Below are 27,073 nucleotides of genomic sequence, written 5' to 3'. Positions count from 1 at the left end.
TAAAAAAACAAAACAAAACAAATGGCTACCCACCCACCCCCCTTCCCTAGAAATATTGATTTAATTGGCCTGAGGTGGATGTTGGGCATAGGTTCAAAAAGCTCCCCATGGTGATTCCGATGTACAGTCGAGGTTGAGAACTCCTGTTCTATAAACTTAAAATATGAGTTTCATACATGTGGCATCACCTTGCACAGGTTTGGTACACAGTGTGGCTTAGTAAATGTCAGCTGGACATGAATCTAAACCTTGCATCAGATCTCAATAGATTCTGTTCTCTGAAGGGGTGTGGAGAAGTTGAGCACCGGTATACTATCTTGGCATTTCCCGACGGGACACCTGAAGAGCTGTGCCTTTCAAGCATCTTCAAAAGCACTTTACTGATTTCTATGCCATGCCTGGAGCCGGGCTGGCAGCGCTGGGGGGAATGGAACACATTCCTTGCTATCCATGATCAAGCCTCAGCCACACTTCCATTCCAGAATTGCCCAGGAGGGAAAGACGAGTCCCGGGGCGGTCAGGAAGCGGTGTGCTCCCGGATCCAGGCTAGGTAGTTGGCCACGTCGGTGTATACACCTGGCATGTGGTGGTCGCCGCAAACTGAACCCCAGCTGACGATGCCTCGCAGGATGAGCTGGCGCTCTGCGGTCTCATCCTCACACACCAGAGGGCCCCTGGAGTTACCCTGGGTCGGGGACACGCGGCTCAGCGCCCTTGGCTTGAGGTCTGCACTTGACCGGGTTGGAGGAGGGCACCAAGTGGGTCCAAGGGCTCACCTGGCACGCGTCAGTGCCACCCTCGAGGAAGCCAGCGCAGAGCATGCCGGGGGATGAAGGCGGCTCCGTGCACGTCGGGGGCGGAGCAGCGCTCCGGATGGATGAGCGGCACCTGAGTCTACTGCAGGAAGCTGGAATATTACCCTGGCCCTGCGAACCGAGAGCGCCTTCCTCACACCCCTCCCAACTCCTCTCCGCCCAAGCCATGGACCTGGCTGCGCCAGGCTCTTCCAAACCCGCTAATCTCCTGCCTCCCTCGCAACAAGCCCGAGAGAGAGTGAGTTGCCTTTAACACTATTTCATAGATGAGAAAACTGAGGCCAGAGAGGCGCGGTTATGTGAATGAACCAGGAGGAAGCAGGACTGCTTCGGAACCCCACCCCAACTTCCCATCCAGTGTCTCAAAACCTTGGTCCCCATCCAGCCCACCTACTGCTCCAGCGCGGGCCAGCGTCCTAGTAGCCCTTGCAGCCCTGTGCCCAGAGGGAATCAAGAGAAAGTGCGATTCTCCCGATACGCCTCAGATTTGGGGACGCCCCGCAACAGTGAATACCAAGCTCTTGGAGAAGCAGACTGCAGAGACAAGGGCCCTGCACGTCCTCACAACCCACCAGGTCGGCCCCACCTGTCCCTGGAGGTACCAAACCTGCGGCCTTCTCTTGCCTACCCCGGTGGCCAGAGGTTTCCCTCCCACCCCTAGCGGTTCTGCCTACCTTCTAACTGGTGACCCCAGCCGGCCACTTCGCAGAGCGCGGCTTCAGATTCGGCCGGGAGGGCGGCGCTACTCGGCAGGCACACTGGCTGAACGAAAGGCGACGGGTGCGCGCAGCAGCCTTCAGCGCTCTCCTGCAGGCGCACCAGAGCTAACCCAAGCGGGGAGGTGCCTGAGACCGGGACGCTAGGACTTCGAGCCCCGCCCACCCTTTCCCCTGATCCCCGCTGGGGCGCCCCCACGCACCCAGGTCGTGCTGGTAGGTGATAACGCGAGAAGGCCTCGTGCAGGGGGTAGGCACGCACGGCCAGCGTCTGGCACTGCTCATAGCTCTGGTTATGGCGGTCCTGGCCGAGCACCACTGCCAGCTCCTCTGGCGCAGGTCTGGGGGCAGGGTCGGGAAAAGGAAGCGTGCTCAGAGCCGGCCACAGGCATCCTGCGGGACCCTCCTCTTTCTGAGCCCCTTCTTGGGTTTCAGCTTCCTCCTGGGGAGCTCTGAAAGGGAGAAGGGGGAAAGGTGGGCGGGGACGCGTAGAGGTAGGGGACGCGTAGAGGTAGGGCACGTGTTCAGGTGTCGCGCGGAAGCTGGGCACAGGAGAGAGGAGCTAGGAATCCAGGGCCGGGAGCTGAACGCTCAGGCACTCGCCGGTTCTGCAGGCAGTGAGCCGCGGTCAGCACTCAACAGGGGGCGATGAGGCTGCCGGTGCAGAAATTTTGGCCCTGTTACAGCGCGGCGATGTAGGGGTGCGCCCCGGGGAGCGCCATCAGTCCCCCGACGACGCGGCTCAGCGAGGACAGCCGTTTGTGGAGCCACCGTCCACAGCCCGCCGGGCCGCGCTGGGCAGGGGAGTCCGCTGCTCGGGCGGCGAGCACCAGCCTGTGGGAGAAGCCCAGGCTGAGGGCCGGGAGACCCACGATCTTGGAATGTAGCTCGTCCCGTGCTTTCTCTGCTCGGATTCTTAACTTTTCCCAACAACCTGAGGTCAGGGGTCGAAGCAGGGTCTGGGTCGTGGACTGAGGTTTCTGCAAAGCCGAAAGCGAGGGCAAAGGGAAGTACTGGTGCCCAGATGAGAGCCGGATCGGAGGAGGGATTTGGGGCGCCGCCGGGGCTGGGGCCTGGCACAGTGCCAGGCGGCAATAATTCGAGCTTAGTCGGTCGCCTCTCCAAACAAAGCACCACGGGCGGGTGTCGTTGTCCTGGTTCCTGCAACCACGGGGTGGGGGTGGTTGAGAAGCCCTAGAGGGCCCTGGGGCGGAAAGAGACGCCCAGCCCTGCCCCACCCGCGCACCGGCAGAAGGCGTGGTCGCCCAGTCTCCCGTTCAGCGCTTGCTCTGCGGTCACATTCCAGTAGGTGGCCTCGGAGGCCCACGGCTGACAGGGTGCACCCCAGAGCTTAGTCCGGGCCACGCCGCGGTAGCTGAGCCCGTGGTCGCGGTCGTCGTAACAGTTCGCCTTGTGGTCTGGGGAGAGAGAAGGCTCCCTACAGCTAGGGTATGGAACGGTCTCCTGCCGCTCTCTCACCCACTTCTCCACTCTCCCTCCTCCCTCTCTGCAAGCCCTTCCCACGTGGGGGCGGGGCTTCTGCTTCCCAGACACCCTAACTCACCCACTTCGCACAAGCGTCCAGCGTAGCCCGTGGGGCAACTGCACAGGCGGTGGCCCTCCGCCTGTAGGCAGCTGCCCCCATTGAGACATGGGTTGGTACGGCAGACTGGGAGAAGGAGCATGTTGAGCCACCCCTAGGCTCAAAGACCCCCGCCCCCCCCTACCCAGAGAGCTCCCTCTTACGCTGGCACACCACCTGACCTCCTGCCAGCCTTTCTTTCCCACCTTCTGCCCTCCTCCCTGGCCAGCTCCCCACCGATCTACTCACCCTGGCTGGCCAGTGGCTTGCACTGGGCATTCGGACCATTGCACTGGCACTTGGCTACACCTGCCAGCTCAAGCCTGTGCCATATTTCATTCTCCTGGAAGAACCAAAGAAGCTGGGGCTCAAAGCACTTCTCTGGGGACAAAGCGGTAGGGTAGTCTCAGGAGAGTGTGGGACCATGCCAAATCTCTGGGAATCCACAGGACCTCTTCAGTAGGCCCGTGGCTGCCCCTGTTCCCCAGCAGCCCCTCCCCTGGCCTCAGCATCTCCTTACCTCTCTGGCCGTGCTTCCCAGTGAAGTGATCTGGACAGATGCAGTGTGGGCCATTTGGCATGTTCACACAGGTCTCTCCTTTCTGGCAGGGTTTGTGTTTGCTGCAGTGATCTGAGAGATGAACACAGGGGGAGAAAGAGTGGGGAGCCTGAATCAAACAGATGGGGCCAAGTCCCTACCCAAACCTGCTTGTCTTTTGACCTTGGCCCTCCAAATTTCCAAGCCTTAGTTTACCCACCTGAAAAATGGGGCTATCCCCTCTTAGAACTTCTCCCTCTGGGAGGGAAGGAGATAGGTGGGCCCAGAGTCCCATATGTTTTAGATCTGATGATACCCAGGAGAGTAGCTAGGGTCGGGGAGAGGGTCCTGTGCCACGCCAAAGGTTGTGTGGCACCTTTCACTTTCTTTGGCTCCAGGCAGTATGCCCACATCGCTGATCCTTCTTGAAGTTGGGGGTGGTAGCACACCTGTAGACAGAGATAAGGCTTAAGACATGGAAGTGACCCAAGTGCCCATCAATAGATGATTGGTTTAAGAAGATGTGGTATATACACAACGGAATATTATTCAGCCATTAAAAAAGAATGAAATATTGCCATTTTCAGTAACATGGGTGGACCTAGGGAATACCATACTAAGTGAAGTAAGTCAGATGGAGAAAGACAAATATTATGTGATAGCATTTATATGTGGAATCTAAACAATAACACAAATGAATCTATATACAAAATAGAAACAGACTTACAGACATAGAAAACAAACTTACAATTACCAAAGGGGAAAACGGGGGTGGGGGTGATAAATTAGGAATATGAGATTAACAGATACACACTACTATACATAAAATATATAAGCAACAAGGATTTACTGTATAATACAGGGAACTATATTCAATATCTTATAATAACTTATAATGGAAAATAATCTGAAAAAATATATATATATAACTGAATCATTTTGCTGTACACCTGAAACCAACACAATATTGTAAATCAAATATACTTCAATAAATAAAAAAGAAAGAAAGAAAGAGATGAAGCTTCCTAGCTCTGCCCAAGAGGCTGGGCTGCCCTTCCCTATCACAGCCCCTTCTCTCCAAGCAGGGTTCCTTGGACAGAAGGATGGGCAGAGTCTACCTCCCCCAGACCCCTGCTCCAACCCTTCCAGGGTAGTCTTACCAGGGTCGGGGCCAGGCCAGCCTCTGTGGATAAATTTGTGATACAGCTGCCAGTGGTACTGAAAGGGGAAGTGGCAGGGCTCCCCAGTGACAGTGAGAACTGCAGGGGTAACACACTCCTTAATGACTTTCCCCATGCCCCATTGCCCAGGTACCACCCCTCAGAGTCTGGTTGGAAAAAGGATAGACCTTTGAAAAGATCATTGTGCCTTCAAGACCACATCCTGCTTAAGAGTTGGGTTTCTGGAGTCAGTTGGTGGACTCCTGACTCCACCAACTACTAACTGTGTGACTTTAGACAAGTCTGCAGCCTCCAGGCCTAGAAGAGTGCTTGCTACAAAGTAGGCACTTAATAAATACTTGTTGAATGTTGAAGTCACTTGACCACTCTGAGCCTTAGTTTTCTCATCTGTTAAAAATGGCAAAAATCATACATAGTACAGATGAAGGGTTTCAGTTTTGCAAGATGCAAAGAATTCTGGAGATAGATGGTGGTAATGATTGCACAACAATACGAGTGTACTTAATATCACTGAACTGTACACTTAAAAATGGTTGAGACGGGGATTCCCTGGTGGCGCAGTGAATAGGAATCCACCTGCCAATGCCCGGGACACGGGTTCAAGCCCTGGTCCGGGAAGATCCCACATGCCGCAGAGAAGCTAAGCCTGTACGCCACAACTACTCAGCCTGCGCTCTACAGCCCGTGAGCCACAACTACTGAAGCACGCATGCCTAGAGCCCATGCTCTGCAACAAGAGAAGCCACCGCAATGAGAAGCCTGCGCACCGCAATGAAGAGTAGCCCCCACTCGCGGCAACTAGTGATAAACCCCGCGCGCAGCAACAAAGACCCAACTCCGACAAAAATAAATAAAACCCAGCATGTCAGTATGGTCCTATTTTTGTAAAAATATGTTTACATATGCATAAAAAATAAATCTAGAAAGAAATCTCCAAAATTTGTAACAGTGGTTTTTGGAAGATAGTGGATTATGGGTGACTTTTCCTTCTTTTCTATTTCCGTAATTTATAAAGTTTTTACAAAAAAATATTGCTATTGTAATTTTTAAAAATAGTACAATTGAGCCTCATTCAGATTCTGTATTTGCTTATCTGCACTTCTTGCTAAAATTTATCTGTAACCCCAAACCAATACTCAAGGGGCTTTCACTGTCATTTGTGGACATGCACAGAGCGGTGAAAAATTTGAGTCACCTGAAGTGCACATTCCCAGCTGAGGTCAAACAAGGTGATGCTCTGCATCTTGTTTCAACTCCTACTGTAAACAAGTGTCCTTTTTTTTTAATTTTTAAATTTTATTTATTTTTTATACAGCAGGTCCTCATAACTCATCCATTTTATACATATTAGTGTATATATGTCAATCCCAATCTCCCAATGCATCACACCACACCACCCCTGCCACTTTCCCCCCTTGTTGTCCATACGTTTGTTCTCTACATCTGTGTCTCAATTTCTGCCCTGCAAACTGGTTCATCTGTACCATTTTTCTAGGTTCCATATATGCATTAATATATGATATTTGTTTTTCTCTTTCTGACTTACTTCACTCTGTATGACAGACTCTAGATCCATCCACGTCTCAACAAATGACCCAATTTCATTCCTTTTTTATGGCTGAGTAATATTCCATTGTTTATATGTACCACATCATTATCCATTCGTCTGTCGATGGGCATTTACATTGCTTCCATGTCCTGGCTATTGTAAATAGTGCTGCAATGAACATTGGGGTGCATATGTCTTTTTGAATTATGGTTTCCTCTGGGTATATGCCCAGTAGTGGGATTGCTGGGTCATATGGTAATTCTATTTTTAGTTTGTTAAGGAAACTCCATACTGTTCTCCATAGTGGCTGTATCAATTTACATTCCCATCAACAGTGCAAGAGGGTTCCCTTTTCTCCACACCCTCTCCAGCATTTGTTGTTTGTAGATTTTCTGATGATGCCCATTCTAACTGGTGTGAGGTGATACCTCACTGTAGTTTTGATTTGCATTTCTCTAATAATTAGTGATGTTGAGCAGCTTTTCATGTGCTTCTTGGCCATCTGTATGTCTTCTTTGGAGAGATGTCTATTTAGGTCTTCTGCCCATTTTTGGATTGGGTTGTTTGTTTTTTTAATATTGAGCTCCATGAGCTGTCTATATATTTTGGATATATTTGGAGATCCTTTGTCCGTTGATTCATTTGCAAATATTTTCTCCCATTCTGAGGGTTGTATTTTCATCTTGTTTGTAGTTTCCTTTGCTGTGCAAAAGCTTTTAAGTTTCATTATGTCCCATTTGTTTATTTTTGTTTTTATTTCCATTACTCTAGGAGGTGGATCAAAAAAGATCTTGCTGAGATTTATGTCAAAGAGTGTTCTTCCTATGTTTTCCTCTAAGAGTTTTATAGTGTCCAGTCTTACATTTAGGTCTCTAATCCATTTTGAGTTTATTTTTGTGATGGTGTTAGGTAATGTTCTAATTTCATTCTTTTACATGTAGCTGTCCAGTTTTCCCAGCACCACTTACTGAAGAGACTGTCTTTTCTCCATTGTATATCCTTGCCTCCATTGTCAAATATATGGTGACCATATGTGCGTGGGTTTATCTCTGGGCTTTCTATCCTGTTCCATTGATCTATATTTCTGTTCTTGTGCCAGTACCATATTGTCTTGATTACTGTAGCTTTGTAGTATAGTCTGAAGTCAGGGAGGCTGATTCCTCCAGCTCCGTTTTTTTCCCCTCAAGACTGCTTTGGCTATTCGGGGTCTTTTTTGTCTCCAAACAAATTTTAAGATTTTTTGTTCTAGTTCTGTAAAAAAATGTCATTGGTAATTTGATAGGGATTGCATCGAATCTGTAGATTGCTTTGGGTAGTATAGTCATTTTCACAATATTGATTCTTCCAATGCAAGAACATGGTGTATCTCTCCATCTGTTTGTATCATCTTTAATTTCTTTCATCAGTTTCTTATAGTTTTCTGCATACAGGTCTTTTGTCTCCCTAGGTAGGTTTATTCCTAGGTATTTTATTCTTTTTGTTGCAATGGTAAATGGAAGTGTTTCCTTAATTTCTCTTTCAGATTTTTCATCATTAGTGTATAGGAATGCAAGAGATTTCTGTGCCTTAATTTTATATCCTGCAACTTTATCAAATTCAATGATTAGCTCTAGTCATTTTCTGGTGGCATCTTTAGGATTCTCTATGTATAGTATCATGTCATCTGCAAATAGTGACAGTTTTACTTCTTCTTTTCCAATTTGTATTCCTTTTATTTCTTTTTCTTCTCTGACTGATGTGGCTAGGACTTCCAAAACTATGTTGTAATAGTGGTGAGAGTAGACATCCTTGCCCTTGCTTGTTCCTGATCTTTCAGTTTTTCACCATTGAGAATGATGTGTGCTGTGGGTTTGTCGTATATGGCCTTATTATGTTGAGGTAGGTTCCCTCTATGTGCACTTTCTGGAGAGTTTTTATCATAAATGGGTGTTGAATTTTGTCAAAAGCTTTTTCTGCATCTATTGAGATGATCATATGGTTTTTCTTCTTCAGTTTGTTAATATGGTGTATCACATTGATTGACTTGTGTATATTGAAGAATCCTTGCATCCCTGGGATAAATCCCACTTGATCATGGTGTATGATCCTTTTAATGTGTTGTTGGATTCTGTTTGCTAGTATTTTGTTGAGGATTTTTGCATCTATATTCATGAGTGATATTGGTCTGTAATTTTCTTTTCTTGTAGTGTCTTTGTCTGGTTTTGGTATGAGGGTGATGGTGGCCTCATAGAATGAGTTTGGGTGTGTTCCTTTCTCTGCAATTGTTTGGAAGAGTTTGAGAAGGATGGGTGTTAGCTCTTCTCTAAATGTTTGATAGAATTCACCTGTGAAGCCATCTGGTCCTGGACTTTTGTTTGCTGGGAGATTTTTAATCACAGTTTCAATTTCATTATTTGTGATTAGTCTGTTCATATTTTCTAGTTCTTCCTCCTTCAGTCTTGAAAGGCTATACCTTTCTAAGAATTTGTCCATTTCTTCCAGGTTGTCCATTTTATTGGCATAGAGTTGCTTTTATTGGCATAGTAGTCTCTTAGGATGCTTTGTATTTCTGCGGTGTTTGTTGTAACTTCTTTTCATTTCTAATTTTACTGATTTCAGTCTTCTGCTTGTTTTTCTTGATGACTCTGGCTAATGGTTTATCAATTTTGTTTATCTTCTCAAAAAACCAGCTTTTAGTTTTATTGATCTTTGCTATTGTTTTCTTTGTTTCTATTTCATTTATTTTTGCTCTGATCTTTATGATTTCTTTCCTTCTACTAACTTTGGGTTTTGTTTGTTCTTCTTTCTCTAGTTCCTTTAGGTGTAAGGTTAGATTGTTTATTTGAGATGTCTGTTGTTTCTTAAGGTAGGATTGTATTGCTATAAACTTCCCTCTTAGAACTGCTTTTGCTGCATCCCGTAGGTTTTGGATCATCGTGTTTTCATTGTCATTTGTCTCTAGGTATTTTTTGATTTCCTCTTAGATTTCTTCAGTGATCTCTTGGTTATTTAGTAACGTACTGTTTAGCCTCCATGTGTTTGTGTTTTTTACATTTTTTTCCCTGTAATTGATTTCTAATTTCATAGCGTCGTGGTCAGAAAAGATGCTTGATATGATTTCAATTTTCTGAAATTTACTGAGGCTTGATTTGTGACCCAAGATGTGATCTATCCTGGAGAATGTTCTGTGCACACTTGAGAAGAAAGTGTAATCTGCTGTTTTTGGATGGAATGTCCTATAAATATCAAGTAAATCTCTCTGGTCTATTGTGTCACTTAAAGCTTGTGTTTCCTTATTAATTTGCCATTTGGATGATCTGTCCACTGGTATAAGTGAGGTGTTAAAGTCCCCCACTATTGTTGTGTTACTGTTGATTTCCTGTTTTATAGCTGTTAGCAGTTGCCTTATGTATTGAGGTGCTCCTATGTTGGGTGCATATATATTTATAATTGTTATATCTTCTTCTTGGATTGATCCCTTGATCATTATGTCGTTTCCTTCCTTGTCTCTTGTACCATTCTTTATTTTAACGTCTATTTTATCTGATATGAGTATTGCTACTCCAGATTTCTTTTGATTTCCATTTGCATGGAATATCTTTTTCCATCCCCTCACTTTCAGTCTGTATGTGTCCCTAGGTCTGACGTGGGTCTCTTGTAGACAGCATATATATGGGTCTTGTTTTTGTATCCATTCAGCAATCCTGTGTCTTTTGGTTGGAGCATTTAATCCATTCACGTTTAAGGTAATTATTGATATGTATGTTCCTATTACCACTTTCTTCATTGTCTGGGGTTTGTTTTTGTAGGTCCTTTTCTTCTCTTGTGTTTCCCACTTACAGAAGTTCCTTTAGCATTTGTTGTAGAGCTGGTTTTGTGGTGCTGAATTCTCTTAGCTTTTGCTTGTCTGTAAAGCTTTTGATTTCTCCAACGAATCTGAATGAGATCCTTGCCAGGTAGAGTAATCATGGTTGTAGGTTCCTCCCTTTCATCACTTTAACTATGTCATGCCACTGCCTTCTGGCTTGTAGAGTTTCTGCTGAGAAATCAGCTGTTAACTTTATGGGAGTTCCCTTGTATGTTATTTGTCGTTTTTCCCTTGCTGCTTTCAATAATTTTTCTTTGTCTTTAATTTTTGCCAAGTTGATTACTATGTGTCTCAGTGTGTTTCTCCTTGGGTTTATTCTGTATGGGACTCTCTGCCCTCCCTGGACTTGGGTGGCTATTTCCTTTCCCATGTTAGGGAATTTTTTGACTATAATCTCTTCAAATATTTTCTTGGGTCCTTTCTCTCTCTCTTCTCCTTCTGGGACCCCTATAAAGTGAATGTTGTTGCGTTTAATGTTGTCCCAGAGGTCTCTTAGGCTGTCTTCATTTCTTGTCATTCTTTTTCTTTATTCTGTTCCGCAGCAGTGAATTCCACCATTCTGTCTTCCAGGTAACTTATTTGTTCTTCTGCCTCACTTATTCTGGTATTGATTCCGTCTAGTGTATTTTTCATTTCAGTTATTATATTGTTCATCTCTGTTTGTTCTTTAATTCTTCTAGATCTTTGTTAAACATTTCTTGCATCTTCTCAATCTTTGCCTCTATTCTTTTTCCGAGGTCCTGGATCATCTTCACTATCATTATCCTGAATTCTTTTTCTGGAAGGTTACCTATCTCCACTTCACTTAGTTGTTTTTCTGGGGGTTTATCTTGTTTCTTCATCTGGTACATAGCCCTCTGCCTTTTCATCTTATCTATCTTTCTCTGAATGTGGTTTTTGTTCCACAGGTTGCAGGACTGTAGTTCTTCTTACTTCTCAAGAAGTGTACTTTTCATGCTCTATTTAGTGCCATGTTTTTCAAATTTTGTGCTTTTTTTTTTTTTTTTTTTTTTTTGCGGTACGCGGGCCTCTCACTGTTGTGGCTTCTCCCATTGTGGAGCACAGGGCGCGTATGCGCAGGCTCAGCAGCCATGGCTCACGGGCCCAGCCGCTCCATGGCATGTGGGATCTTCCTGGACCGGGGCACGAACCCATGTCCCCTGCATCGGCAGGCGGACTCTCAACCACTGCGCCACCAGGGAAGCCTTCAAATTTTGTGCTTTTGATACCTGATTTTGCTGTTGAAAATGGCCCCCAAATAGAGTGCTGAAGTGCTGTCCAGTGTTCCGAAGTGCAAAAGGGCTGTGATGTACATTATGTAGAACACTTGTGGGTTAGATAAGCTTCGTCCAGGCATGAGCTATAGTGCTGCTGGCCATGAATTCAATATCAATGAATCAACAATATATATTAAGTAAGGTGTCTTTAAACAGAATCACACATACAACAAGGTTATATGTTGATGAAAATGTTGTGACCAGAGCTAACAGAAACCTAACCCTATATTTCCTCTAGGAGCAATGGTTCAGTTTTTGCTAATTCAGTGTTCATGGTGACTTTATAGAACATGACTACCACGAATAATGAGAATTGACTCTATTTCAGAGGAGTGTTGTGAAACTTAAATGAGATTGTGTCTATAAAACACTTACACAGAGTCTGGCACATAGTTCATTAGCTGCTATTTTGTTATTAGAGGCCCAATGACGCTTGTGCTGAGGGCCAAATCAGGGACAGGACATTAAAGGAAGAGAGAGGGGTCTGAGACGGACCTTTAAGATGCAAATGGAATGGACACGGAAGAGTAGGACCCTAAGTAGGTGATTAGGCAAGGGCAGAGCAGCTAGGTTGAGTCAGGCTAGAGGGAGGAGAGCAGTTTGGCTAGGTGTGGAGTGCTGAGGAGAGGAGGTGAGGTACTCAGGATTGCCTCAGTGTCATGCTAAGGGGCTGGGCCTGATCCCATCAGGGCAGGCTTGCCAGGGCAGGCTCAATCTAGTTTACAATTCTAGGTAAATATTTAGTGCCTGGAAGAATACAGGAAATGAGGAGCTATGGCAGGGGGAAGATGGCAGATATCTACCATCTAAAAGGGAGCTTGATAACAAAAGCCAATATATTTTAAGCATTTACCATGTACCAAACTGTGGGCTGAGCGCCTCACTGGGATTAATGACTCATTTCTCCTTCTCCACAACCCTAAGAGTTTTACCATTACCAGCCTCGTTTTACAGGTGGGGATTTAAGCTTGGAGAAGTCAAGTCATTGGTGCAGAGCCATCCAGCATGTAAGTGATGAAGCTGGGATTCAGAGGAATTTGGGCTCCAGAGCCCTGCTCTTGATCCTTCCTTGTCCGTCAAGGGCCCTGGCCTCTGTGTGGCATGACTGATGCCTGCGAGATGTATTGAGGAGAGGAAAGGAAGGGGGAGGCTGGGGAAACCGAGAAAGACTGGCAGGTACTGGACCAGACACTCAGATACAGCCCCAGCCTTGCCCTCAAGGAGCACATAGTTCACTATCACTCTGGATCCCCGGCACCCATGCGCACAAGACCTGGCATATAGTAGGCTCTCAGGTCTGAATGCCAGCCAGACAACTCTGGGGATGAGAGTGAAGAGTGCCCAGGATCCTTCCCCTCACCCCAAGGGCCAGAGACTAACAATCTGCACACTCCCTGCCATACTCATCCCTGTTCAAGGGTCTCTCAGGAGGTGGATCCAGGCTACTTACCCACTGTGCGCTCACTCTCTATGAACTTAGAGAGTTCATAGAGAGTGGCTTTCCAAGGTGGAGATCTGGGCTTGGAAGTCAAACACAATCATTTCTGCTGTGTTCTATTGGACACAGGGAGCAGCTCTGAATCAGTTTTAGAAGAGACTATTCAAGGTCATGAATCCCAGGAGGTGAGGATCAATGGGGACCATCTAGGAGGTTGCCTCCTACAGCATTCCTCCATCCTTCCTTCCCTGTTTGCTCTGCATGGGGGCTTTCCAAGGTGGAGTCTATGGGAGAGAGAAGAAAGCCGGGAATTTTCCCAGAAAGTCATTGCCTGCCCCGATCCCATGCTAGTCCCCAGCTTCCTTTCACAGTCCAGAAATGCAGAGATTTCCTCAGAAGGCCTGGACACCTCCTTCCTCCTCTCATTGTCTCCTCAAGGTCCCCCTCCCCCAGTAATGCAGGCCATGTCCTCATATCCACCAGCACTGTCTGTCTTTCTCTCCTCTACTTTGGCCTTATAGGCTTGCCTAGTCTTTCCAAACAGGCCTTCCAATCACCTAGACTAAAAGGTCATCGGCAGAGGCCAAGGCTGTGATAGGGACCCCCCAGGGCCATCCCAGTACAACCCTCCTGGTTCCCACAGCCTTCACCAAAACTGCTGACTCCAGGCTCACCAGCAGGACCCCCAGGAGCAGCAGAGCCCTCATGGGGTCTGTCTGTTGGTCCAACCACTTGTCCAGGAGTCCAGATCAACAGAACTGGTCGGGCTTCCCAGGTGGCGCAGTGGTTGAGAATCCGCCTGCCATTGCAGAGGACACGGGTTCAAGCCCTGATCCAGGAAGATCCCACATGCTGCAGAGCAACTAAGCCTGTGCGCCACAACTACTGAGCCTGAGCTCTAGAGCCTGTGAGCCACAACTACTGGAGCCCACATGCCACAACTACTGAAGTCTGCATGCCTAGAGCCCATGCTCCACAACAAGAGAAGCCACCACAATGAGAAGCCCACACACCACAACCAAGAGTAGCCCCCACTCGCCACAACTAGAGAAAGCCTGTGTGCAGCAACGAAGACCCAACACAGCCAAAAATAAATAAATAAATAATAACTTTTTTAAAAAATAGAACTGGTCAAAGGTCCCTGAGGCCTGGGAAGCAGAGATTGGTCGAGCTGCCCTCCTGGGCTGTTTATGGAAAGCCAAGCAGAGAGTTTCCTTGGTGGGCCCCCAAGGATGGGAAAGTTGGGAGCTGGTGTGTGGGAGTAGCATAATAAGGAGTGGGGCTCCTCCTCTCTTTCCCAGATAGTGGAACTGGAAGCAGGAAGAGGGACCATCTTTGTTTTGGGTCCTATTGGGGATGAGGAGTTTAAGGAGATCCAAGAGAAGCTCCCTACTTTAGGAATCTTAGAGTTCATGGAGAAGTATATTCATTTTCTATTGCTGCCTAAAATTAACCACAAATTTTGCAGCTTAAAATAATACCCATTAATTACTTCGTAAATCTGTGGGTCAGAAGTCCAGCACTGCGTGACTCAGTTTTCTGCTCAGGGTCTCACAAAACTGAGATCAAGGCTAAGTTTTCTGGAGGCTCTGGGGGAAATTCCCTTCCAAGGTCATTCAGGTCATTGGCAGAATTCAGTTCCTTGTGTTTGTAGGACTGAGGTCCCTTTTTCTTTGCAAGCCAGGGGCTGCCCTCAGCTGCTAGAAGCTACCTGCATTTCTTGCCATAGAGACCCTTCGATCTTCCAAGCCAACAACAGAGAATCTCCCCCACGTTGACTCTCTTACCCTTTGAATTTCTTTTGCCAGGAAGAACCCTGTCACTTTTAAGGGCGCATCTGATTAGGTCAGGCCCACTAAGCAGCATCTCCCTGTCTTAAGGTCAACTGATTTGGGACCTTACTTACATTTGCAGCATTCTTCTACAGAAGCATCTAGATTAGTGTTTGATTAAATGACTGGGAGAAGGTATGTTTACACCAGGGAACTTGGGGGCCATCTTAGAGTTCTACCTACAAAGAAAGTAAATTATCCCATGGAAAAAATACTAAAAATACTAAACCAAGGGGTGCTAAAATATGCAACTGGAGTACAAAGGAGGGAGATAGGTTGGGCATGTATTATTTTTCCTGCCCAACAACCATCCTCCTTGGTTCAGTAAGGACACCCTGATTTTTCCTTTGGGAACCACTCCTCCTTCATCCGCTCCATGAGTCTCTAGTGCTGCCCACTCTACCCTCAGTTCTAGTGCTGGGGGTGTGGCCTAGGTCTGGCCAATCAGAGCATGGTATCTCTAGACCACAGTGATTGGTTCAGGGATAAGCTATACGCAAGTTTGGCCAATCAGAGTCAGCCTTGGGACTTTCACCAGAACTTTTATAAAGTATAAAGTATAAAGGTACTTTCTTCCCACTGGGGTCCCTAAGAATGCAAGCCTGGAGATGTTGATGGCCATCTCTGTCACTGCCTGGGGAAGGCCTGCCTGAGAATGAAGCACACATATAGGAATAGCAGAGCAAACAGGGAAGGAAGGATGGAGGAATGCTGTAGGAGGCAACCTCCTAGATGGTCCCCATTGATCCTCACCTCCTGGGATTCATGACCTTGAATAGTCTCTTCTAAAACTGATGCAGAGCTGCTCTCTGTGTCCAATAGAATACAGCAGAAATGATTGTGTTTGACTTCCAAGCCCAGATCATAAAAGGCATTGCAATTTTTGCCTTGGTCTCATGGATCACTCACTCCGGGGGAGGCCAGCTGCCACGCTGTGAGGACACTTAAGCAGCCCTACAGAGAGGCCCATGAGGGAAGGAAGTAAAGCCTCCTGCCAACAGCCAGCACCAACTGTACAGCCATGTGAATGAACCACTTTTGATATGGATACTGCAGGCCCGACCATCTGGCCTGCAACCTCATTAGAGACCTCAAGCCAGACCATCCCGCTAAGCTGCTCCTGAATTCTTGAACCTCTGAATTTGAGAAAATCCTAATTGATTTTTGTTGTTTTAGGCCATAAATTTTAGGATGATTTGTTACCCAGCATTTGATAACTAATACAGATAAATTGATTACTGATTCTTTTATTTGCGAACCTGGATCCTAAAACTAGAGATACCCTCAAGAATTCTCAGTTACATTCACCAATTAAAACCAATTTGAATGGACTTCCATCGCTTTCAAAGAAGTCCTGACTGATACAAAGTAATTTGTGGGAAATGAAGTGAAGACAGAATGCAGCGATTCCTTAATTCTGCTGGAAGAAAGGTAGGCCATGGAAGACTTCCTGGAACAGAAACACAGCAACAGGTCGGCAGGAGTAGAGGCACCACTTCAACAATTGTTTTCAAAAGTTGATGTGACAGCTATTGGGACTTCCCTGGTGGTCCAGTGGTAAAGAATCCGCCTTGCAATGCAGGGGGCACTGGTTCGACCCCTGGTCGAGGAACTAAGATCCCACATGCCGCGGGGCAACTAAGCCCGTGCGCCACAACAACTGAAGCTCACGCGCCTCAACTAGAGAGCCTGCGTGCTGCAAACTACAGAGCCCACACACCCTGTAGCCTGCATGCCACAACTAGGGAGTGAAAACCCACACGCCACCACTAGAGAGAAGCCTTCACACTGCAACGGAGAGCCTGCTCGCTGCGAGGAAATATCCCGCATGCCGTCACTAAGAACTGACACAGCTAAAAAGAAAATTTTTTAAATTTAAAAACTGATTTGGGCTTCCCTGGTGGCGCAGTGGTTGAGAGTCCGCCTGCCAATGCAGGGGACACGGGTTCGTGCCCCGTCCGGGAAGATCCCACATGCCGCGGAGCGGCTAGGCCCGTGAGCCATGGCCGCTGAGCCTGCACATCCAGATCCTGTGCTCTGCAATGGGAGAGGCCACAAAAGTGAGAGGCCCACGTACCAAAAAAAAAAAAAAAAAAAAATTAAAAAACGGATTAAACAAAAAAAGTTGATGAGACAGCTACTAAGACTATGATGAGGGCCATGGTAAGGGACCTCCCTGGTGGTCCAGTGGTTAAGACTCCACACTCCCAGTGCAGGGGGCCCAGGTTCGATCCCCAGTCGGGGAACTAGATCCCACATGCCACAACTAAAAGATCCTGCATGCTGCAACTTAAAAAAAAAAAAAAGATCCCACACGCTGCAATGAAGATCCTGTGTGCCACAACTAAGACCCAGTGCAGCCAAATAAATAAATAAATATTAAAAAAAAGACTGTGATGAAACTGAAACTGTGAGCTGTATAGATGAGATCATTAAAATGAAAGCATCTTCGTCAGTTCTTTTTTTTATATATAGCATTTTTAAATTTATTCATTTATCTTTGGCTGCGTTAGGTCTTTGTTGCTGCGCATGGGCTTTCTCTAGTTGCGGTGAGTGGGGGTTACTCTTCGTTATGGTGCATGGGCTTCTTTTTTTTTTTTTTTTTTTTTAATTTATTTATTTATTTTTGGCTGTGTTGGGTCTTCGTTTCTGTGAGAGGGCTTTCTCTACTTGTGGCAAGCAGGGGCCACTCTTCATCGCAGTGCGGGGGCCTCTCATTGTCGTGGCCTCTCGTTGCGGAGCACAGGCTCCAGACGCACAGGCTCAGTAGCTGTGGCTCACGGGCCCAGTTGCTCCGCGGCATGTGGGATCCTCCCAGACCAGGGCTTGAACCCGTGTCCCCTGCATTGGCAGGCAGACTCTCAACTACTGCGCCACCAGGGAAGCCCGCATGGGCTTCTTGTTGTGGTGGCTTCTCTTGTTGTGGAGCAGGGGCTCTAGGTGCACGGGCTTCAGTAGTTGTGACTTGCGGGCTCAGTAGTTGTGGCTCGCGGGCTCCAGAGCACAGGCTCAGTAGCTGTGGTGCATGGGCCTAGTTGCTCCGCGGCATGTGGGATCTTCCCAGACCAGGGCTTGAACCTGCATCCCCTGCATTGGCAGGCGGATTCTCAACCACTGCACCACCAGGGAAGCCCCCTTTGTCAGTTCTTGATTGCAGTTCTTGAATACAGTCCATGGCCCAGAGCTGCTCTCACGTTGGCTCCTTCCTCCTGATGAGAAGCCAGCTCTCCCTCCAAATGGAAGGGGCCTTTTAATTTATTTTATTTATATTTATTTTGGGCCGCGTTGGGTCTTCGTTGCTGCGCGTGGTCTTTCTCTAGTTGTGGTTAGCGGGGCTACTCTTCATTGCGGTGCGCAGGCTTCTCATTGTGGCAGCTTCACTTGTTGTGGAGCACGGGCTCTAGGCGCATGGGCTTCAGTAGTTGTGGCTCGCGGGCTCTAGAGCACAGGCTCAGTAGTTGTGGTGCATGGGCTTATTTGCTCCACGGCATGTGGGATCTTCCCAGACCAGGGCTTGAACCCGTGTCCCCTGCACTGGCAGGCATATTCTTAACCACTGTGCCACCAGGGAAGCCTGGAAGGGGCCTTTTAAACAGGTCTTCACAATGAATAGGGCTTTGTAGGTGGGAAAGGGAGAGAACAGCTTCCAGGCAGAGTGAGTACTACAACTTCACAGAAACCTGAATGTAGCATGTCAAATGAAGAATGTGATGAGCACAGGGTGCTTTGTAGGGAATGTGAGATGAGGCATCCAGTCTGTTGGGACTGGAGATGGACATTCATGGGTATTTGGATGTTCAACATCTATTCCCCCTTCCTCTTCCTCTAGTCTCCCAGTTTCTATTTGGGGTCACCCCTCCCCCATTGTGTGGGGGAAGGGAAATTTCTAGTGATCACCTCCCACTCTGGAAGCCTAATGGACCAGATCACCCTCTCCCTATATTAACATAGTCAGAGGGGCCTAAATGTGGCCAATGGGCACTCTCTCCCAGGACTCTGAATCCTGAACAGGCCACCCAAGGATGGTGAAAAGAGCTGGGGTTGGAAGTCTGCCATTGCACCAACTGTGCCCCGACCAGATTGTCCCTGCTACATGGCATAAGTCAGGATGCCTTCCAAAAGCCAAGCTTAAGTAGCAAGGAAATTCAAATGCATCATTTCATATCATAAGAGATCTAGAGTGGAGGGGCTCCAGGAACAGTGCTTTCAGTGGTTTAACAATGTCATCAAGAACCCATGTTCCTTCTTCTTTTTGTTTACTATGGTCCTCAGTGTGTATACTTTCAGGCTGATTCCCTCATGGTCACAAGATGGCTGCCACAGCTCCAAGAATCACGTCTAAACTCCAGTGAAGAGGAACCTTCCCTTCCAGTAGATCTTTCTTAGAAATGAGGAAACCTTCCTCCCCCCAAAATCCCAAGAAGACCTCCCCTCATGGCTCAATGGCCACAACTGGGTTACCAGACACTCCTAAACCAATCTCTGGCAAGGGTAAGGGGATCTCCTGTCTTAGGCCAATCAACCCTGGAGCCAAGTCAGGCTGTGAGGTAAAGTAGCCACAGAAACAGAATTGGGACTCTGCAAAAGAGGAAGGGGAGTGGTATTGGATATTAGGTAAACAACCAAAGTGTCTGCTGTAATTCCTGCTTCCTTATCCTCTAGTGGCCCTTAATTCCTTCTTATTTCCAAGCTTGTTCCTTCTAGTTGATGCTATGAACCGCTGAGGGCATTCCCATAAAGTAAATTCCCTTTTGTTTAAGTAGCTAGAGCCATTTTCTGTTGCTTGCAGCCAAGGCCTTTCACTCTCCCTTATCCCTCAAGTCTAACCAGCCTCCAAGTTCTGTTCATTACACTGCCCACATATTTCTCAATTCCCTCCACTTCTCTCCATTCCCACTGCCTCTTTCTTTGACTTCCGTAAAATTAAAGGTATATACAGTGGCGGAACATAATTTGAGAACCTCTGGTGGACATCTGTCATTTTCCTTCTTTAGCATTCATTCTCCCTTTATCTAGTAAGAGCCCTCAATGTTCCTTTGGGGAGGGGCCCATTCCGCCTTCCATCAAGTGGATATAAGAAAGATTACCCCATCCCTCAGCTGAGGGTGGAGTGGGCATGTGATCCAGACCTGGTCAATTAGAACACTGCCTCTTTAGGAAAACTCAGGGTGCTAGATCCCTTATTCAAAGAGGAACATTTCTCATATTTGTTATTCTAGTTTATTTTCATTTAAAATCTTTTAGGTTAAGTTTAAGCTTTTTAAGAGTTAGTTTTGGAAATTGAAACACATTACTAATACTGTAGGAATTGGTGAGGACTTGACTTAAAACTTTCTTTGTATTGTGATTTCCTTTTGGGTGTATTTTGCTAAATGAAACTTGTTAAATTATTTGTTAACTAAATTTTTTTCTTAAAATAAAGAGACTTTTTCACAATGGAAAAAAAAAAAACCTGCCTCTTTCTGTCCTCAGTGACTGGTTCAAAATGAACACCTGACCCAAATCAAACCAATGAGAGGCAACCCCGGGATTTTTGCTGGAATCAAGATAGAGCCTTTCTCTTTCTATAAAAGTTGCCATGTTGGTAGGAAGTGACCTTGAAGCTGCTGGCAGCCGTGTTTAGCATCTCAGAAACTGCCTGAGAATAAACACAACACTTTAAAAGCCAAGTCGGAATATGGGAAAGACAAATTTTGAGTGACACCATTTGAGACCTGGGATGCAATGACACTTGAAATCAGAACCACCACCTATACTTTTCAGTTACTTAAACCAATAAATTCTGGTTTTTTACTTAAGCCGGTTTTAGTTGCAACCAAAAGTCTTAACTGATGCAAGCAAGAATTCATGCATCGTTACCAGGAAGTTCCTAAAACAAAACAAAACCGCTAGTGATCAGCTCTGTAAGTCAGTAGCTTAAAGAATAGGAAAACAATGACCTTAGAAGCAGGGACTGGAGGGAAAAAAACAGCAACGAACTTCAATCAGGAAACCTTCAAATCCCGTCTTGAACCTCAAATCACTACCAAAACCTCAAATCACTACCAACCCCTGGTGTGACCATGGGTCAGGGGCTAAGTTTTTCTGAACCTAAAGAGGCCACGCCTCTTTAGGGAGGGGATGGCAGTCACACCATCTGGCAGGCTTGTAGAGATGCTTGAATGGGAATGCATGTGAAAGGGCAGAGCCTGGCATATGGTTGGGGCTCAGTCTATAGGAGTTTACAAAGAAACTTTCCCATGTGGACACCCCCCCACCTCAGCAATTTCTACATGCGTGCCCAGTTCCCCCTGAACATCTGGGTCCCTTCCATCAACTGCTTTGGATCAGAGCAGAAAGGCACCATCTCCTCACCCTGGTTTCTGTCTTTCCATACCTGGGGTGTCAGTCTGTGGGATGAGAAGGGAGAAACCATCAAGTTCCTGCTCACAGGTTCCTGGATCCACAGACACACACAGACCCCACTCCTCTGTAGCAGAGACTTGGGGGCGTACATTTCAAGAGGTGGCAGAACTGCCTATTCAAAGACAAGTTTAGGGGGTCAGAAGGTACCCAGCCCATCATCCTTCATTCCTCTCAGTCAGTGGCACCATTTTTATCCCAGTCATTCAGGCCACCACCATGGAACATTTGTACAAATGGAAGCCACTCCTTCCTCCAGACCAGTGCTGCCTGTCAGAACTTCGGCAATGATGGAAATATTCTCTACCTGTGTTTTCCAATACAGTAGCCATTAGTCACATGTGGCTATTAAGCACTTGAAAAGTGGCTAGTATGACTGAGGAACTGAATTTTCATTTTATTTAATTTTAATTTAAATAGCCACACGTGGCCAGTGGCTACTGTACTGGACAGTGCAGCTCCACAGTGTGACAAGAGGGAGAGGTGTATGAAATACTGTTGGAGAGCTACACAGGCCCAGATCGAGTTGGGCCCTGGTAGGCCAAGGGGAAGAGTTTGGGTTTTATTTTTAAGTGTAATAGGAAGTTAATTATCTACTACAGCTAATAAGAGATGACAAATTGCTCCCAAATTTAGCGGCTTAAACTACAAACATTTACAGGCATACCTCATTTTATTTCACTTCAAAGATAGTGCGACTGGGGTAAGGTCCACTTCCAAGTTCATTCACAAGGCTGTTGGCCTCAGGTCCTTCTTGACTGTTGGCCAGAGACCTCAGTTCTGGCCATGTAGGCCTCTGCATAGAGCAACTCCCTTGAGGGTGAGCCAGCAAGGGGGTGAGAAGGCACCTAAAACAGAAGCCACAGCCTTTTAGTAACCTGATCTATGAAGTGACAATTCAACACTTTGGCTGCATTCTTTTCACTAGAAGTAAGTCATTAGGTCCAATCCATGCTTGAGGAAAGGGGATCACATCAGGGGGTGAATATCAGGAGGAGGGATCATTGGGGTCATCTTAGAGGCTGCCCACCCCAGGAAGCCACCGGGGGGTTCTGAGCAGGAGAGTGACAGGACCCGGTTGATTGTTTCTAAAATAAGCAATAGAGTCACATGATACAAGATTAAAGTCCAAAAGCCTATAAGGGGACTTCCCTGGTGGTCCAATGGTAAAGAATCTGCCTGCCAATGCAGGGGACGCGGGTTCGATCCCTGGTCAGGGAACTAAGATCCCACATGCTGCGGGGCTACTGAGCCCTTGCACCTCAACTAGAGAGCACGTGCGCCACAACTAAAGAGCCCACCTGCCCTGGAGCCCGCACGCCACAACTAGAGAGAAGCCCACGCACCACAACAGAAAAAAGATCCCGCATGCTACAACAAAGACCTGACACAGCCAAAAATAAAAATAAATAAATAAATACAAATCATTTAAAAAAACAAAACAAAACAAAAAAACCGAAACAAAGGGTATAAGATGAAAAGCCCCCCTCCAGCCCTGTCCCCAGCCACTTAACTCCCCCTTCCTATAGGCAACCAATGTTCCCATACCTCATGTGGCCTTCCAGAGGGGGGTCCATGCGTACAGAAGCAGATTCATCTGTAGGAGTTAGTGTTGTTCACTAAATATTTCCAATTCTATTCTCCTTCCAGGCGTACAGTCGTTATTCCAGAATCTATTTCTCTGTAGCAAACCACTCACAACTTAGTGGCATAAAACACCAACTTATTAGGCTGATGGATTTTGCGGGTTGGGAATTCAGACAGGACACAGCAGGGATGGCTGTCTGCACCACAATGCCAGGGGCCTCAGCTGGAGCCGATGGGGATACCCGGGAGCTGGAATCACCCAGGGGCTTCTTTGCTCAACTGTCTTGTGCTCTAGGTGGGACAACTGGAAGGCTGGGCTCAGCTGGAACTGTCAACCATAGCAGAGCAATGACCAATCTACACGTGAACAATCTATTCAGTGTGGGCTTATCACATCACAGCACAGCTGATGAGCCTGAAGGAACATCCTGAGAGAACAAGCATTGCAAGAAACCCAGGCTCCATGGCCTTTTGTGACCTGGCCTCCGATCTCATGTGTATCACTTCCACCATATTCTACTGATGACAAGAGTCACTAAAGCCAGGCCAGAAGTAAGGACAGGGAAATGAGAGCCCACCTCTTGCTGTGTGGGTGGCAAGGTCACACTGCAGAAATGCCTGTGGGATGGGAGTGTATTGCTACATTCATCTTTGGAAAATACAATCTCCCACAGTAGTGTCGGACCTCCACACCCTTCTTAACTTAGTTGTGGCCATGTGGTTGCCTTAACCAATGAAATGTGAGCAGAAGTGACTTGTGTCACTTTCAGATGCAAGCTTTAAGGGCCATCATATGATTCCCCACATTTCCTTTTACTGCCTGACATTGCAGAAGCGCAGATTGACAGGGAGTCTCTAGTGTCCTGGGTCCCTGAGTGACTACTCCTAGTGGAGCCTCCCAACTTCCCAACAACCTGCACTGGACACAAGGTGTACCTGAGAAGTTAACTTTTGTTGCTTTAAGTCACTGAAATTTGGGGATTGTTTGTTACTGCAGCATAACCTAGCCTATCCTGACCTTTTGTATACAACTACTAGCAAACCCTACCCACTGTTCTGTACTTTGCTTTTTTCAATTTTTTTAAGATTTTTAAAATATTTATTTAATTTATTTATTTGGCTGTGCCAGGTCTTAGTTGCGGCATGCAGGATCTTTTAGTTGAGGCATGCGGGATCTAGTTCCCTGACCAGGGATTGAACCCAGGCCCCCTGCATTGGGAGCATGGAGTCTTAGCCACTGGACCACCAGGGAAGTCCCACTTTTTTTATTTAACAATATATCTTGGAGATTGTTTATATCAGTACATGAAGAGCACCCCGACAGTTTTTTTTTTTAAAGCTACATAGTATTCCTGTACAGGAAAGGACCAAATTTTACTTAACTAGTCCCTATTAAGGACAATTAGTACATTTGGTGTTTTTGGACAATGCTGCAGTGAACAACCTTGAACATTCATTTCTTATTTTGCTTGAGTGCAATTATATTTGTAGGATAAACCCTAGAAGTGCATATGTCAGACGAATGGTGGCAGACTTCCCTTTTAAAAAGGATCACTTTGGTCATAGCTAGAGAACGGGTTGAAGAGTCAGAACCCAAGAGTTGTGTGTGATACCATCCCCTCCTCACCCCATATCAATCACCAAGTCTTATTCATTCGAGCTCTGTGATAGCTCTCAACCTGGCCACTTGCCTGCACCCACTGGCCACTGCCCCAGCACAGTGCATCATTCCTCTCTCCAGTGATTCCTATTAAAAGGGCCTCCCACCTGTCTTACTCAGGATACTTGGCTCTAAACAATGAAGCTGATTCTGGGTAACTTAGGCAGACAAGGAACTGATTGGATGCTCTTGGGTGCTTGCTGAATTTCCCTACCCCAGGAAGGGCCTGGCTCGACCACCTCCCCCTCTTCTTCCACTGCCACCATAATGAACCCTAAATGGTCCTCTGATGTCTTATGTTAATCACTTGCTTTGGATTTCAAAGACCTGCTTGCAAACATTGGAAACGCTCCAGGTACCAGGGACCTTAGAGAGGAAATTCTGCCTCCTCTCTGATTTCCCTAGTGGAAAGCAGGGCCTGCCTCTGCATTTTATAGGTTTCCTCCCAAAGGGGAGGGGTGTTCAGACGCTGGGCGTCAAAACAATCGGTGTTTACAAGTCAGCCTAGGCCCCTCTCTCCCCACCCTTCACCTCACCCCTAGCACAGTGTGGCTGAGTCAGCAAATATGATCAAACTACTCCCTGGTTTAGCACACCCTGGACAGCTCCCCACTACTCTCAAAATGAAGTCCAGACTCCTTACCTAGCTTCCAAGGACCTCCCTGATCCAGGCCTCTTCAAGGCCTCCCCATGCACACCCCAATGTGTACCTGAAAGTCTAGTTCAATGCTCTGCCCTCAGGTGCCAAATGCATGAGCCCTTAACCACCTTCCTCTACAGAACTCTGAACATGTGCTAGCCCTCTAGCCAGAGGCTCTTTCCCTCCCACTCCAGTTACCTCTGAAACCTGCACATTCTCACTTAACTCTCAGGTCTCACTTAGACACAACACCCTTCACTGGGTGAGGTACCTGCCCTTTGTCCTACTGACCACTGGGTTTCCTTCCTTCAAAGTACTTTTCTTTATTCCCCAAAGTATCCTAGATCCATGCACTTTTCTCCATGTCCACCGCCACCTTCTCAGTCCAAGCAACCATCCTCTCGCTCCTGGAATTCAGTAGGCTCCCAACTGCTCACTCTGCTTCTACTCTTGGCCCCCTGAAAGTCTACTAGCTAGAGTGATCTTTTAAAAGTATAAGTCAGGAACTTCCCTGGCGGTCCAGTGGTTAAGACTCCGTGCTCCCAATGCAGGGGGTGTGGGTTCAATCCCTGGTCGGGAACTAAGATCCCACATGCCACATGGCCTAAAAATAAAATAAATAAAAGTATAAATCATCCTTTCAAAGGCTCCACATTTCATTTAAGAAAAACAAACAAACTCCTCTCCATGGTTTACAAAGCCTTTCAGGATCTACCTAGAATCCCTGCTGCTTCAACTCATCTCAGACTTTGGGCCCTGAAGCTACACAGGCCTTCTTCCTGTTCCTTGAACATACCAAACTTACTCTAGGCTCAAAGCTTTGCACTTGCTGTTGCCTCTGCTTGACACTGTTCCCCTAGATCTTTGTGTGGTTGGACCTGCTCAAATGTCACACCCTGAGACCATTTCCCCTATTTTGTCTTAATGTCTTAATAGCACTTGTCACTCCCTCAGACCATACCATTTATTTGTTTACACATAGGATTACCATATTTATCCCCCTTCTAGCAGGTAGGCAGAGAGATTGACTATCTTGCTGGCACCACTGTATTCCCTAGCACCTGGCCCAGTGCCTGGCACAAAGTGCATGCTCTGTATTTTTGGATGAATGAATGGATAGGAATCAGAGAAGCCTAGTTGAATAGGACTCTGCCTTACCCGCAAGTTTGGGCAAGCCTCCGTTTCCTGGTGTGTGAAGTGAGGGTGGAGGGAGTAGGATGTTTAGCTAGAAGGTGTTGATTAGCTGTAAAATTTCGGCGTTGTTTTCTCCCTAGTCCTAGGCCCGCAGCCCTCCACTGGACCTCAGTTCCCCACCTATATAATGGGTGTGAGCTCATTCCCTACGTCTTGGGGTGGTAGCGCTGCCTTATAAGGCAGCAGAGGCCGAGGGCGGACAAGGCCGTGTGGGTGGAGAGAAATCACAACATCCGGCTGTGGGGGCGGGGTGGGGCGGGGCTGGGGCGCCCCCGGTGGCCGGCCTGGAGGCCTGGGAGCAGCTCGGAAAGCCGGCACCCTCCTGTGGGCCTCTCCCTGCTAACGATGTGCGCCCTCCAGAATGGGCCGGCCCAAAGGAATACGGCTGGATACACGGCCCGAACTTGCTTGAGGCTGGCCTGCAAGAGGCCCAAGATACCAAGCGCATCCCCTACAAACCCTGGACAAGCCAAGGCGAGCCAAAAGGACCTGGCCCACACCCACATCTAATGGCCCAATCAGAGTGCAAAGCTGAGAATGACTGACGCTTCTTTCATCCAATCAAATACAAGAGGTCCGGGGCGTGACCCAGAGGACCCACCTCTTTTGTCCCAGCGGAGGGCTCGGCCCTAATTGGCAGTTTGGTATCCTACGAAGGCCCAGAAATTCGAACGTAGAGGCTGAACCCCACCGCAGACCAACCAGGAAGAGGTGACGTTTTAAGTCCCGCCCCCCTGTTCCTTTGAACGAATTCCTGGCTCTGGGGGCGGGGGATGATGAAGAGGCTGTCTAATGGGAAGACGGCGCGGCGAGCG

The 27,073-nt window shown here is 47.2% G+C and overlaps 1 protein-coding gene across 1 annotated transcript; it reads right to left on the bottom strand.

The window, feature by feature from the left end:
• Positions 1-517: 517 nt before the first annotated feature.
• On the bottom strand, positions 518-13,665 carry F12 (coagulation factor XII; the record flags this gene model as incomplete). The annotated part of the gene is given in 24 exon segments (XM_082834998.1): positions 518-685; positions 777-830; positions 832-894; positions 898-915; positions 919-926; positions 1,490-1,639; positions 1,735-1,759; positions 1,761-1,872; positions 2,135-2,166; positions 2,170-2,211; positions 2,215-2,318; positions 2,321-2,383; positions 2,463-2,692; positions 2,778-2,949; positions 3,096-3,200; positions 3,363-3,494; positions 3,634-3,744; positions 4,028-4,061; positions 4,064-4,100; positions 4,812-4,818; positions 4,821-4,937; positions 12,956-13,020; positions 13,169-13,227; positions 13,594-13,665. Coding segments are annotated over 24 exon segments (1,965 nt in total). The 5' UTR covers positions 13,651-13,665.
• Between the last annotated feature and the right edge of the window lie 13,408 nt (positions 13,666-27,073).

This window comes from Leucopleurus acutus (assembly GCF_964270905.1).
Source record: "Leucopleurus acutus genome assembly, chromosome: 3".
Classification (NCBI taxonomy): Eukaryota; Metazoa; Chordata; class Mammalia; order Artiodactyla; family Delphinidae; genus Leucopleurus; species Leucopleurus acutus.
The sequence above is the reverse complement of the archived record's forward strand: the minus strand, read 5'-3'. Positions and strand labels throughout refer to the sequence as shown.